Genomic DNA, 15417 nt, shown 5'->3' with positions numbered 1-15417 from the left:
TGTATTACATTGTTAGATGAGAGCTGGTGAAGGTGGAGCTAGTTTTAATTTAATTGGTATAGTTAAAGGCTAAAGTGAACAGACATGTTTTAGCTTTCTTTAAAAAATATTAACTGAGCTAGCTCCCCTGATCTCTGCAGGTAGTGTGTTCAATAGCTTTATGGCGTAATCGTTTTGTCTCTTAAAATGTCAGAAAATTATGAAAAATAATCATTAAACTTTCAAACAGTCCACACTGATATTCAGATGTATTTTTGTTCGACCAAAAACCCAAAACGTAAAGATATTTTGTTTCATTTCACAGAAAAAATTTGCAAATTAATCTACTGTAAATTGACTAACGGTTGAAGCTCTATTGTTCATTAGTGACTGAGAACAAACTGACCTGTAGGTGAAGTTTTAATCGGTGTTAATTTTCACACAACACTTGAAAGACTTTTTTTCAAATTAGCTTTTTTATTCAAGTTACCAAAACCAAATGAGAACAAATGTTGACACATCTGAGCATGATGAGCACGACTTCCACGTCCCACAAACACTACAAAAATATATATAAAAAAACAAAAACTAAAAACCGTCCCAAAGAAACTTCCCAAATATTCACAGATCATGGGTTTGGAGAAAATGCAAGACTTCTGCTTCGAACCAACATAAAAGTTTCACTTCAACCAATAATCACATGACCCCCTGTGCTCAGTCTGTTGTCTGGTAATACTCGTGATTTACACTCGACCAATCGGACAAAACAAGTTTACATACACACATCTGGAGCAGTTCAGCTACTTAAACACCATGATGAGACATTTGTAACTTGGTGTGGTGATGGTAGAGGCGGGGAATACTAAGAGGTCATTTGAGGTGATTGAAAATAAAAAACCTTTCTGGCTTGAAAAGGAGGGGTTTGTTAACGGTCAAATCAAATATCCTGGAAAACAGAGCTCGAGTGTCGGCCTGAAATCACCCAGAATCCCAAAATCAATTTAATAATTTGCCCAAATAAAAACAAAATAAATAGGCCCTCATTCCCCAAAACAAAAGTCCTCTTTCTTTCCTCGAGTCAAAAGATGTTTTATAACGTTGCAGCTGCACTGGAGGAAGTTGATAATCAGTGAAGTATCTGACCTTCAGGTCATGAATGTTACGTAAAAAGGGGACGGTGTTGACAAAGAGTCTGACCTGAGGGTGCTGAAGATGTTTGAACCCAACCCGTTTTCAGCCTGTCATGACAGCACCACCCTCTCCCATCGGGGTTAGAAACCTCCCAGCTGCCACAAACGCTCCTTCACACCAGGAAGAGGCCGGACTTAGCCCACCCTGAGGGGCGGAGCTACGAGGACAACGCCGTCTCCTCTGACAAACAGCATGGGGATGTTCCTCTTGGTCGACTAAAAAGACACCAGAAATGCACGCTTTAACTTCACGATGAGTCACAGTACTTTGTTAAAATGTAACAGAGACACAAAGAATATTTTTATTATTCAGGGATGTTGATAGGTTTTCAGTGTAGTGAGCTACAGGTGCCTACAGGTGGTCATTTCAGTGGGTAAAATTTTTGTTTTTTTGACAAACTGTAGATTGAAAATCTACCTGCACATTAAAGAAATAAAATCTGAAGACTTTATTTACAAAACCACAGTCAAGTCATAAACAAGTCTTCATAACCGATTTGATCTCAAAGGTCGGCATCAGGGCCTGTTGGAAATCAGCATCAGCCACATGCTGGTAAAAAATGCAAGTGGCTGCTAAATTTCCTTCACTCAGCAGCCAAAAAATCCGTGGTAACCAACTGAGTGGAGGGTAGATTTTGGAATCCACTAGCAATGGTGGCAAGTGGACAAAAAAGTTAATTTCCAACGACAGACAGCGGTCCATCACTCTCACCATGCGGCTGCAAGTGCAACAAAACCCCGCAAACAAAGAGCCAATTAGAGTAGGCTAAGACAGTGGTTCCCAACTGGTGGGCCGTGATCCAAAAGCAGGTCACAGCTCCATTCTGAATGGACGGCAAGTGATTAGCAAACATTGTCAAGTTTGTAAAAAACACACTTTATTTTTAAGTACTGAGAATTTTTGGCACAGAGAACAGAAATAATGACTAACGAGAGATCTGGACCAGTTGGGAACCACTGAGCTAGTATATTAGATTATAATTATAATTAGATTATATGTAATCTGTGCAAAAGAGGTTCGGGCGACATTAATAAACACTGAACAGAATACAGGTCATTCAGGGAACAGAGGCACTGGAGAATACACTGTTAAAGTGACAAAGAAATTCCCTCGAGACGGCGACAAGGCTAAAAAGATTTCAGAGAGAGTCTGTCGTTTAATACTTTGTTTTGTAACAAATAAAATAGAAAGTAAAAAAAACATTAAGGAACAGCTTCAATGCAGGGTTGTAATGCACTGCACTGCAGATATTCAGTCACATATATACACACTGAATACAGGTGCACTGTGCATGTGTGTTATCTAGGAAAACAGAAATATGGGATCACTAATCAGTATCAGCAGACACTCAATATTAAATGTCTCAGATCAGGATCAGGGGCATAAACAATCTGATCGGGACTTCCCTGTCAGATATATGTACAGAACACACATATGTCACATCTTAACTTGAGTATAGAGAGAACCAATATCATCTATCCAGTATCAAGTAAATCAGATGTGGTGTTTGATTGTGATATTATATGATAATCCATGATAATAATAAGCTGTGGTTTAATGTTAATATTTCAACATCTTGAGAAGTTGCGATGAAAGATACCAGGAATCTCTGTATTAATATTCATATTCACGAATTCAGTGCATTTTATGAACCTACAAATATCAGGTTATTGCTCGTTGACAGTCCCCTCTGAGCTGTGCCAGTGACGACACCGTCGCCTTTGAAGCAAGGCAACGGCGGTGCACAGTCACAGCCTCAGAGAGCTACAGATGAGGGCAGGCAGATGTCAGATGTGTGCAGAGCACCGGAAAAGAAACACCGACACATCACCAACAGTTTGACAATAACATCCAAAACACAGGTTTTACTCTCAGTGGTTTCTGTGACAGGAGAAATACTTTCAAAATAAATAAAGTCACACAACGCCGCTGTTTTTTTGTTGTCAAGAATGTAACATTTTTAGAGAAAGTAAGAGTTTGTCTCCTGGACAAACAGACAGATTTTAATGTGTCAGTGATGCAGGACTTTATTTTTTATTTGCCCGATTGGACACCTGCATGAGGCACTCCACTTGCCCTGACACAGAGTTTACCTGCCTTACCTGTGTCTGAATACGCATTTATTCCATTTTGGAAGAGAAATGAATGCAAGGACGTTGCTAATGGTAAATAAGTATTATTTCATTGTTTCAGGAAGGCCCAGTACGTCCAGACTAGCTTGAAAGCCCAACAGTATTTGTTCAGTGAAAGGAAACGAGGCTGTCCATGTTGTACCTTATAGAGTTCTTCATAAGTCTCCTCGTCGATCTCCACCGTCGTCACCGTCTCCTCCACGTCACCCAGGATCATGTTCAGGTGCTGATCATAGGCCTGGGACAAACAAACAACCACTAACATGAACTGGGAGCAGTGCACACAAAAGCTTGTGAAACAGGAACACAAACATTTCTGGCATGCTGCTTTAAAATGTAAAAACCCGGCACACAACCACACACACTTCCAGATGTTTATTATTTTTTAGATAGTGTAAGTAGATGCTGGGCGTGTAGCTTACGTGCAGTCTACCACGGAGCTCCCGGTCGTTCCTCATCTTGACGTAGATCCTCTCATCTAGACTGAGTCTGATCAGATCCAGTGGCTCCTCAACCGTGTTGGTCGTCGGTTGCTGCAGCACACATACAGGACACTGGTTAGGTCTGAGACAGATACAGATCTCAACAACTTTGAACACATAAAGGAATGAAATATCAGTGGTGCTGCTGCCCCCATAATTCTATTTGATAGTCAAACCCAGCAAGCATTCACTAAAGAGCTGAGGGCCAATGCACACAGCATCCAGCTGCACCACTGCTTGTCACCTTTATTCTCTACCCCATGACAGTAAAGGCAGCTCAGGGGGTCGAATGGGTCGTACACTAATCAGAAGATCAGCATTCGATCCCTGGCTCCTTGAGTCCGCATGTTGAAGTATCCTTGAGCAAGACACTGAACCCCAATTTGCTCCCGATGGCTGTTCCATCAGTGTGTGAGTGCGTTAAAAATAGGGATGCGCACAATTAGACGTCTAAACGATTAAACGTCCACCACCTCGCTCGTCGGCACTACAAATATTAGTCGGTTAAACCAATTAGTGTTTTATTCATGTACAAGGCCGCTTAACTGTCATGCAGCAGCCATGGTAGTTGAAGATTGTGATTAAAGGCTTCAAAGGGCTCTTAAAGGAAATGGCCACTTTAGAATGAAAATACAGACAGTACTGACTGACCCTCATGCCCACAAGAAGTCCAGTGTAGTTTTTTAATCCACAAAACTCATTCGGGTATCGGAGGATAACAGCTAGCCGGATTTTCCCATACACTTGAATTGCATGGAACCCACGTCCAAAATCATTTTGAAAATGTAATAAATCTCTGCTAATGCATTTCAAAAACATCAGAACAGCTCATCCGTCGTAATCCAAGTGCCCTGAAGCCACAGCATGCAAAACTGACTTGAAAAGACGCAATTTACTCCATTTTTATAGCATCATTTCTCACCGTGGTCAGTTAGCCTGCAGGCGTGCTGTGTTTACATGGCAACTCGCGCGAGACTCGAGAACGTTCAGAGACGTTCTTGTTCTCGAGTCTCGCAAGTTGCAGGCTAACTGACCAACTTCTTGTCGGCATGAAGGTGAGTAAGTACTGTCTGTATTTTCATTCTAAAGTGGCCATTTCCTTTAATGCACACAATATTTTTGGGGAGAATGTTTCAAATACTTAATAAATTGTGCTAAATTTTTACGTTTTCTGAGTGTTTTTTTCCTTTTTTAGACTGGTCGATGAGTCTAAATGAAAATTTTCATTTAGTCGACAGAGAAATTAGTTGCCAGGAACATCCCTGGTTAAAAACTGAGTAGCAGGTGGCACCTTGTACAGTAGCCTCAGCCTCCAGTGTATGAATGTGTATGTGAATGGGTGAGTGTGACTCGTAGTGTAGAAGCACTTTGAGTGGTTGGAAGACTAGAAAGGCGCTATACAAGTCCAGGTCCATTTACTATTCACAATATTGACTCCTTTTCTATTTTCAAATCCTGTCTGAAAACACAACATTTCAAGCTGGCACAGTCGGTCTGATTTAATGGTGATGATGACTTTATGATCATGATTTCATAACTAATATTTATAATTATGATTTTTTTGTGTGTAATTGGTGGGTAATTTCATTAACTTATTGTGTATTACTTAATTGTTTGACTTTGTGATCTGTGGATACGTTACTGCTTGTTTCTAAATATCTTGTAAGGTGTCTTTGAGTGCTCTGAAAGGCGTCTATGGATAAAATGCATTGTTATTATTAATATTACAACTAATTCTGCTACCATACAGCTGGAAGTTAGGTAAAGTAAATGACAACACTTGGAGGACAGACTGAAAATAGATGGACAGCTGACATAAAGCTGTGGAGAAATGTTAATAACTTTATATTATATTCTTCACTGTAGACACCACTGCCTTTTCTACATTTCACCTTTAAGCATTTAGATGCATGTATAGTCAGGTTTTAAGAGAAGAAAGTTAGCAGTGCTTACCAGTTGGCTCCTGTGTTTACTGTGAGCGATAATAACTGAATAACGTTACTGGTTAAACGAGTCTGACTCGTTTGGTAAGCACTGCTAACTTTCTTCTGTCTTATATTTAACTGTTTAATTCTATATTCCGCTCAGTTTATCGTGAACCAGAGCTCTGACAGCTCACCACAACACACACCGCTCATCAAACACGTTTTGTCATACTGACTGTAGCATTAGATGCTAACCGGGCTAATGTAGCTAGCTTGTTTGACAGGCCGCTCGGAGCCGTTAACCCCCCAAAAACAAATTACCAGACACGGTAACCCTCCTAAAACACACACACGGGTGAAACTATCTGCTGACCCTCTTTAGGTGTCGTTACACACCCGCTGTGTTGGAGAATAACAGTACAATTAACGCTTCTGCACCGACCTGCTCAACTTCGTCCGCCATTAGTTTGAGTCTGCGTCCTGTCGTCTGACCGGTGCGGGGGTTGCCAGGTCCGTAAAAAGCACGCGTTTTAGAAAGAGGTGCAGAGCGTGGGCTGGCAGTTTGGTTTGCAAGTAATTTGTCAGTGTGGTCTGATGAAAAGTGTGTCAGGTTATTTGTGTTTGGATGGTTACTTTTGAAATGTAATGGATTACAGATTACAAGTATTGCAGCCATTTTGATTACTTCATCAAAGTAATGTAGCGCATTACATATGATTTTTTAAAATTACATTTCTGAACAAAAATGTTTTAAACTGGGCGATAAATCTGTTTTATTCTACATTGAAACTATTTACTGTAAAGTATAAATGCAAATGCCACCTTTTGTTATCATCAGAGGCCCCCACCGATACCATATTATCACGATACTTGGGTCACAATGCAATATTATTGCCAAATGCTTATCATTGTGATAGCATACATTGTGATACACTGTGATGTATTACCGTTTTGAAACTGAAAATTAAAGACAAACTTCATCTTAGTGCATAAAAAACATTTTTTTTATAATATGATAATGTTTTCAGTCTGTTCATCTCATGTCTATCATTTTTATTGCAGCATCGTGTATCTAGTGGACTGAAAAACAAACTGATTACATTATTCTAGTTTTTATTCTAGGCTACCAAAAGTTTAAATTGTATTTGTAACAGTAATTTATATTATTAACAATTTATATAATAAAACTGGCATTGGTGTAGCGATATACTATTGGCACACAAAGTGTTACGTTACTGTGGGGGAGGTAATCACTTCACTGGGGTCATCAGGTGGGCACCCTCCTTCATTGGTGTTTCATTGATAAACCCACGACACCCCCAGAGGGCTCAACGGCAACACCAGGTGCCCCCTTCACTTTTACCCCTCATGTTGGACATCTTCCAGACCAGCTGGGGTCCTTCCTCTTCACCCAGAGCCAATTGCTGCTTCACTCGGCAGCCTCTGATGGCGACTTGAAGGCTTGTCGGAAGGCCTGTCCTCGTATCCCCACACTCTTCAGAAGCCTGGTTGATGATGTGGCGACAAACCCTCTACAGGGAGCACCTGGGTACGCCAGCCAACCAACTGCTTATTCGGTCCACTAGATACATTTTGCTGCAACACAAAAAAATGGCTGAGGTGAGATGAACAGAATGAAATAATAAACGGATGTTGACAAAAGCCGTGTCTTAATTCAGCGTCTGCAGCCTTTGAAGGACGCGTCCTTTGAAGACCGCATCAGACAAACTGAACGGTCTCTGAAATGGGGCGGTCTGGTCTGTGGAGGATTTCCTGGGTGCATCACCAGTTGTTCTCGCCCCGACCCGTTGGCGTTACTGTTACCTAGCAACCAGCTGCTCTAACAAAAGAAAGAGTAAACTAGTAAGTTTGTTCGCATTTAATCGTGGACCCAGAGATTGTTATTATATAGTTATATTTTTGTCACTACTTGAGGAGATAATTCACCGACAGAGACATTTCAGGCTCTAGGACTGTCTTCAGGTACACTTATTAAATTAAGATTGTTTAAGCCGTGTGCTTTTAGCTCATAGTAATATCAATAACCGTTAGCTAGTTAACAACTGTTAGTCAACTTAACTTAATATATAGTCGTCACTGGTGCGCAATGCATCTTGGGATAGGCTGTGCCATGAAAGATTCATCTGTTGCATCCGTCACATTCTGGGAGAGAAGGCCGCATTTTAAGGAGCCTTTGAAATTGGACAGCTTTGTACGCAACAAAGTGACGCCGAAGGCTGCGGCTCCTGAATAGCACAGCTATAGTTTTCCTTTGGGGACATAATTTAGAATTGAAAAAGGCAGTAAATCACAAAATATTTTATCACAATACTCAGCATATCGCAACATATTTAAAATCGCAATACTGTATGGTTATATTGTGATAATATCGTACAGTGATTTCCACCCCTAGTATCTGTACTTTTACATGAGTAAAGAATCTGAATACGTCTTCTAGTGTGCAGGGGGATAAACAGCAAACCTGGCAACCCGCCGGGTAAAGCTAAGTACCACTCTCCTCTCTTTCTCTTTCCAGACCTTTCCATCCTCCATGTCGGCACAAAGCGACACTAACACTCCAGCTGCTCTGAGGTAGGTGATAAATACCACCTGAACATGTATGTGTTGTTGCCAGTTTAGACTCATTGCCATTACGTCATAAAACATAGACCACAGTCTGACCACAGTGTGTGTTGTGTTACTGGAGCGACTGTGGAGCAACAACTGAAGTTTGCAGCGTCACATTTAAACAGCAGGACGATCACGTTACACGGTCAGAGGTGAGTTCAGGTTCAGACGACTGTTAGCGACTAAAATACACGACATTAATATCCAGAGGGTGAATAACAGTTATATTACGTCAGCTATGACACTGACAACTTATTACCGCTGGCTCGTGCATGTGAGAAGAAAACTGCAACATGAGCGGTGTAAATAAAAACGCTGACATCATTTAGGTGGATTTTTACAGTGTCACATTCATGTATGAGATTTAATCTGAAAATAAGTAGGTTAATATCGAGGCATTGTGAGTGCGCTCCCACTGTGTTTCTGCCACGTATGCACGTGTCCTGCAGCAGAGTGGAAAGTTGAAGACGCCAGAGACAATATAACAATAACCCCATAAGAATATTTGACACTGTCCCTTCTGCTGTGTAGAGTTTTAGTTTGGGCTGAATGTTATTAAAACTGTTTGAGGTGACTTATTATTTTGTTTTATTCTAACATGAACATCTCTGCTACACATGAGCAGATATTGTTTTTTTCTAGAAGTTACCTTTCTTCTACACTTGCACTGAGAAGTGGTGGAAGTGACATATGATAATGTACCTCATTTTTTGTCCAACCAGCAGTCTAAAAGCCAACAATACTCAATTTAGTGTCGTGTTACACAAGAACAAAAGGTTATCTACACATCTAAGAGGCTGGAGCTGTCACATATATAATATCTTTGTTCTAAAATTGAATTTAAAGACTAATTAATCAAAAGAACTGCTGTAAAACTCAGTTGATCGACTAATCTATTGTTATAACTCTGATTTTAGAAACTTTTTTTGTGTTTTTGTGTAATTAATTTGAAACAAAGCTCATTTACTCTTTTTTACACGTCTCATTTTTCTTTGTGTGTCGTCTTTTCAGTTGATACGTGAAGGATTTGTGTGTTGCTGTGTGTGTGTGTGTGAGCCTCTTCTCCCAGTTCAGCCCAGTGCTTCATACTGGATGTTTGTGCAAGCTGAGGAGGCAGAGCAGAGCAGTGGTGATACCCATTCCACCCTCAGCTGTAGAGTGGCTCTGTGGTGGAAGAAATCCCTGCTACAAACTAAACATAGCGGCTAACATGTTGCTCAGAACCAGAGTTTGACTGATGGAAGTAAAAACAGCCATTACGCACAGTGTCACATTTTTACACCAGCTGATATGTTTGAATTTGACTTCTTGAATGCTTGTTCTGCTGCTCCCCTCACTCCTGTCTGCTGTCATCACATCCTGCAGGATCCACACCGGCCACAAGATGGCGCCCAACACCAGGAAGAGAGGAGGTGACGTCAATGTCTGCTGAAGGTCATCAGTCCAACTGAGTGATTCAGTTTGTTTTAAAAGCTGTGATAAACTTGAAGTATTTGTCATTGCAGAGATGTCACTGTGTCCTTGTGTAAAAAATAACTTATGTAGGTAGTAGTGCAGGATTTTATTTTATTTTTATTTATTGCATTTAAAGAAATAAGATAACAGTAATCCTGGAGGAACAGATCATAAAAAGAGAATAAGAAAATGACATAATTGAGGATGTTAAGTTTTCAGAAGTTTGTTTTAGTAAAGAAAGCGAGGACATTTAAAGTAGTTCTCCCCAAAGGTCAAGTAACATTACAGATTGACAATGTCACTAATAATAATAATAATACTAATACATTTTATTTATAATGCCCTTTTCATCAAAAGATCTCAAAGTGCTACAAGTTAAAAACAAAGAAAGATAAAAAAAAAAAGGAATGGAAGAGAATAAAAACAAGATGAGCAGTTATTTAAAAGGATTTAAACAAAAACATCTAAGGGGGACCAAAAGCTTTGCTAAAAAGAAATGTCTTGAGACCTTTTTTAAAACAGTCAGTGGATTGTGGTGCCCTCAAGGTGTCAGGGAGGGCATTCCACAGATGTGGGGCAGCAGCACAGAAGGCCCTGTCTCCCATGGTCCTGAGTCTGGTTCTGGGTATTTGGAGGAGGTTTGAGTGAACTACAGGATAACAAACAATTTTACAGTTACTTTAAGACATTTACTGCACTGTATTTGTTTTCTTTCTTTTGTTTTCTCAGAAGCACACTAACAAGAAGGGAGAACTTACAAAGAAGATGTAGGAGCTATAAATGATCCAGATTGTATGATGTGTTTGAACTGTGTATAATTAAATGTTGCTGTGACAGATATTTTGCTGGATATAACCATTACATTAAAAGCTTTTTAAATTTTTTTTTTTTTTTTTAATGAAATTGTGTCAAAGTTTACAGAAGTTGAATGTTGCTCTGTTTGTGTCACTGGAATTAAAATATGTCTGAATTTAATGCAGACTGAGAACATTAATAAAGTCACATTTTATCTCATCATAATGTCTGTTGAATCGTTCAGTGATGGTGAGTGATGTAACTTGTTTAGGAGCAAGAATGTAAAAAAAATAAAAATAAAAACAGTAGAGACAGGGTCAGTATTTCCTCTAAGGAAACAAAACAGGAAATATGGCTTCTGACAGTTGCTAAAGATAAATGTCAAATACAGTGTGCCAAAAATACCAGGATGTGCTACCACATCTGCTCTGATTTTGCAGTTTGCAAGTCAGCATGGCTCCATAGCTATTCTGACCCACAATCCTCTGCACAGCGGACAATTGGCCTACATCACATCGACTGAGCCCCAAACAGATGACAGCTCACTGACAGCTGTCAGAGGTCATGATGATGGATGACAGCGAATTCAAGTAACTGATGACCAGTTGAATAGTCCTAATAGGAATATTAAACGATTAGGTAAATAAAATAATCCGAAATAATACAAACAATAGGACATAACTATAAAAATAATTAACATAAATACAAATGTAGCTTCACTTTTGCACATAGAAAATATTAGAATCTACAATCTGTGCAGTTACAGCCGAACTTTATTGCAGAGTAACAACAGCAGGTTGATCTTTGTCTCTGGCAAATTGGGTGAGTGGCATTTGTTTTATGTCAGAGGTCATATAAAAGTAAGAGGGTCAAAGTTCAGAGCGTAATGTTGTGAGACAGTAGTGTGTCCTGATTGTGTGCATACTGCACACAACAAAAGTACAAAGAAAAAGTATGCTATTGGGAACGCACCCCAGACTAACAGAACTACTGTTGTAGGCGCTACTGTTGCCACGGAAACGCGCAGTGACAGCTGCTGATTGGTTTTCATGGTAACAGTCAGTGACACCTGCTGACCAGTGTTTCCATGGCAACACAACATGACAGATAGGAAACATGAGTCTCAGCTCTGAGTTAGCCCGGATGTAATGTGGCTCATGTTTCAGGCTTCAAATGAGTCTGTTTGTTTGTGAATAACTTGTGAAGCTGCGTCTAACTTGCATTAGAAAAATCTAAGAGTAAAATCAGGAGGGGGTGGTGCCAAAAAGGGGGAGGCTTGTCAGTTTGTTAAGCACTGGGGAGGGACTGAGGGAGGGGCATATAAATTTAAATGGTTGTATTTTGTATTTAATTTAATGTTTTAAAGAAAGCGTGCTTTCCAAACCTGCGGGCACGTTTTCACCATTTATCAGAGCCAGAAACTGTAAAAACAGAAGTCACTGTTGGATTTGCGACGGTCCTGGGACACATCATGTGGAACGAACGCTTCCATCAGGACTTTGTAAAAAAGGGTGAAATTGAAAACGCCTTGATAATGTAACACTTAGCAAACTAATTTGAGGATAGTGCGCTGTACCGAGTCCTACATAATTTTACAATTGTTATTATGCTTATTACTTTAATAACTATTACTTCTTTTTATATGTTATGCCATATGTTCTGTCTTGTGGGGGTTGTATATGTTTGTACAACTTGTTAAATGTTTAAAATCAATAAACATGTTTATAACAAAAAGACATATCCAAAGCTGAGTTTAAAAAATAGTGATATTCAATCAAAATCATTTTATTCTACGTCTCATTCAAAAATTGGCCAAAAATAAACTGCTTGCACAAGAGTGAAAACTCTGGCTTTTTTTCTCCAGGATGTCATCTTTAACTTTTGGCTTTTCACTTTCAAACATGAAACGGTAAGTTAAAATAATCAAATGACTTATTTATGGTGGAGGGAGGGTCACATTTTCTGCCAGTCACTCAGGGAGGCTCCAGGAAAAAAGTAGCTTCTGAGAGGGTGAAAAAAAGACGACCAGGCGCATGCAATCACATCAACGTCCACAGCAGGTCAGTGTTGGACCATACAAAGCAGAGCTCCTCTTCCTGAACAGTCAGAGCGTCAGCTGACAATACATTTTAACTATGACGAAAAGTTTACATGGAGAAAAAAAAAATGCTGCAACCTGGATTTTAGCTGTTGCTCCACTGTGCCCTTAACAATAACCCCTAAATGCCTAAAATGAGCGATTCCACTGAAGGAAATCTTACAATCAAATGAACTATACATGAATTATTTTTAAATACTGAATTACTGTCAAATTAATGTAACAGATCAAAGTATGGAGAGGCAGGTGAAATAAGGAGACGGAGACAGCGTCTGACAAAGGTCATACATCTATACATCCATGGAGTAATCTGTTAATGATTTACTTGATGACAAAATGTGAGATGCAGCATCTTTAAATGTTATTTAATGATCCACTACGACTGGCTCATCGTCGCACAGCCCTCGACTCATCTGGAAAGACTCTCCACAACATTTGGGAACCTGGCTGCAGGGATTTGCTCCCACTCAGGAGCATTAGTGAGTGTGTTCCAGTTCATCCCACAGGTGTTAAATGGGGTTGAGGTGGAGGCTGTGGGCAGGTCTGCCAAGTTGTTGCACAACAAACTCAGAAAACATTTCTTTATGGCCCTGGCTTTGTGCACGTGGGGCACTGTCATGTTGGAAGAGTAAAGGTTGTTTCTTAAATTGTGTTAGAAGCACACTGTTGTCTAAACTATTTTTGTGTGCTGTAGCATTCAAGGGACAAGTCACCCCAAAATCAAAAATATATATTTTTCCCTTTACCTGCAGTCCTGTTAATCAGTCCTGATTGTTTTGGTATGAGTCGTCAAGTGTTGAATTTATCAGCCGTACAGATGTCTGCCTTCTCTCCTATAATGGAGCTTTGCATCAATACTGGATCGTTGATCATTAAATCGACATAGGTTGGGGTGTTTGCATACTTTTGACCTTTCCGTCTGTTTTGTACTGACAGAGACTGTGTATGTAGAGAGAAGAGACAGGAAGGAGTCACCGTTATAGAAGTCTAACCCAGTTGCAGCTGTCCAGCCTTGTCATGCAGCAAACACACAAACACACACCATTTAACGCACTCACATACAGTAGATTCACACCTCGTCACCAGCTCTGTTCACCTACATTGTTTCCTGAAGATTACTCATACTGATGCATTTACATGAACAAGATCTTCTCCATCTGAAAGGAGACAGATGCAGCTAAAGAAATCTGCCATGTGTGTGTGTGTGTGTGTGTGTGTGTGTGTGCATATGGCTGTATTTACACAGACTGTAATGTTCTAACACTGACCCAGTTAAGACAACACTCAGCCATAAAAACAGCATCTTCTGATTACCTCGCCAAAGATGGAATATGGTCTCTGCTGCATATTGTAATGTTGCTGTTGAAGCCATTCAAAGCGAAGTGGCTTTTTGCATTAAATGATTGACAAATTCTAGTTCAAGTCTTGTACTGTCAAATGCACCACGATCAGTGGGGCTGAAAAGGAAGATGACCACTTGAGGCTGACTCCAAAGCGAGTTGATCCCCACAGAGCCTCCGTGTTAAAATGCTCACGTTTACAGCACAAATAAACATGTTTACAAAACTGTTTTGGTCTCTGGCTAATTTCCTCGTTAATGAGAACTGTACAGAGGTTGAATTTTCATATAACTCACCTCTTTAAATGTTATTAAAGCTTAAAGCTAGTCGCTTTGAGTGACAGGTGGGTGCCATCCGTTGACACATCGATACCTTGGCAAGACCATTAGTAAGGTAACATAACCATCATGTAACCCCAGTTTTGCAGAGTATAGGTGTAGCTGTTGCTTTTTCAGTGTTTATCAGTTCATGACAGTTAACTAACATTTTGGTCGCCTAAAAAAGTCTCATTCAGTGTTTGGCCGTACTAAAAGACCCTCTAAGGAGTTTGGTATTCAGCTTTTCTGGATAGTTCATTTAGTTTTAATGGTTTTAAGCCTATTTTTTGCTAGTAAAATTTAGCATTAGCATTATCACAGGTAACCATAGCTGTATATGCACCATGCTACGCAAGCTAGCAGTTAGCATTAAGGTTAGCTTCACCTTCTCAATCAAATACTGGGTCCGTTCCAAATCGCATACTTTTTCTTTTGCTTTTAGCAGGTACTGCAGCTGTCCTTAAAAAGTACGATCAGTAAGATCACTCCAAAATTGTCACATACCATTCTCGGAACCCATCGACTTCCGGCAGACGGCGATACAGCCTCTGGGGGCAGACCCCCGATTTTTTGGCATTCCGGTTTGATTTGGGCGGAGGAGGCGAATTTCCGTTTCTGACTTCCGTTTATATATAAGTAAATATGCTGAACCATTGCGATGGATTCAGAGTTTGCAGTGACGCCAGTTATGTTCCGCCTCGTTAGTTCACCGCACGGACCGTTTAACCTGGCAACAACTGCAGCAACTGGTCAATATCACACAGACTACAAACAGCCTACAACCGGAAACCAGGGCTCTTCCGCTCTTCTTCCGGAGGCAAGATCTCCAGGGTTTGCCTACAGACTCTACATTCACTGAATGTAGAGTCTGTATATAGAGACTAGTCACATATTGACGTTTTGTCATGGACCTTCCATGTCCAGATACGACGTGAAAGGTACCCTGAGTGTGTTGATTGTTGAGGTTCTGGGGCTCTGTGTCAAGTTCTGCCTGTTACATGCCTTTCAAAACACACATGCAACAAAAACTCGTGGTTAGGTTTATGAAAAAAGAACAGGGTTTGGCTTTATAATC

The 15417-nt window shown here is 40.2% G+C and overlaps 1 protein-coding gene and 1 long non-coding RNA gene across 3 annotated transcripts; one reads left to right on the top strand and one right to left on the bottom strand.

Annotated features, from left to right (window-relative positions):
* Positions 1 to 436: 436 nt before the first annotated feature.
* lsm3 (LSM3 homolog, U6 small nuclear RNA and mRNA degradation associated) lies at positions 437 to 6284 on the bottom strand. Its single transcript, XM_050039460.1, has 4 exons — positions 6152 to 6284; positions 3725 to 3835; positions 3445 to 3540; positions 437 to 1385 (listed from the first exon to the last, which is right to left on the bottom strand). The coding sequence occupies exons 1-4, from the start codon at positions 6170 to 6172 to the stop codon at positions 1305 to 1307; spliced, it is 309 nt and encodes a 102-aa protein (XP_049895417.1). The 5' UTR covers positions 6173 to 6284; the 3' UTR covers positions 437 to 1304.
* Positions 6285 to 7572: 1288 nt separating this feature from the next.
* Positions 7573 to 10804, top strand: LOC126386841 (uncharacterized). Of its 2 annotated transcripts, XR_007569543.1 has the most exons (3): positions 7573 to 7692; positions 8246 to 8301; positions 9703 to 10804. It is a non-coding gene; the product is annotated as an uncharacterized LOC126386841 (long non-coding RNA). The 2 variants fall into 2 exon arrangements; XR_007569544.1 differs by lacking the exon at positions 7573 to 7692 and having other exon boundaries at positions 8194 to 8301.
* Positions 10805 to 15417: the final 4613 nt, after the last annotated feature.

The sequence above is a fragment of the Epinephelus moara genome, chromosome 24 (assembly GCF_006386435.1).
Source record: "Epinephelus moara isolate mb chromosome 24, YSFRI_EMoa_1.0, whole genome shotgun sequence".
NCBI classification, from domain to species: domain Eukaryota; kingdom Metazoa; phylum Chordata; class Actinopteri; order Perciformes; family Serranidae; genus Epinephelus; species Epinephelus moara.
The sequence above is the reverse complement of the archived record's forward strand: the minus strand, read 5'-3'. Positions and strand labels throughout refer to the sequence as shown.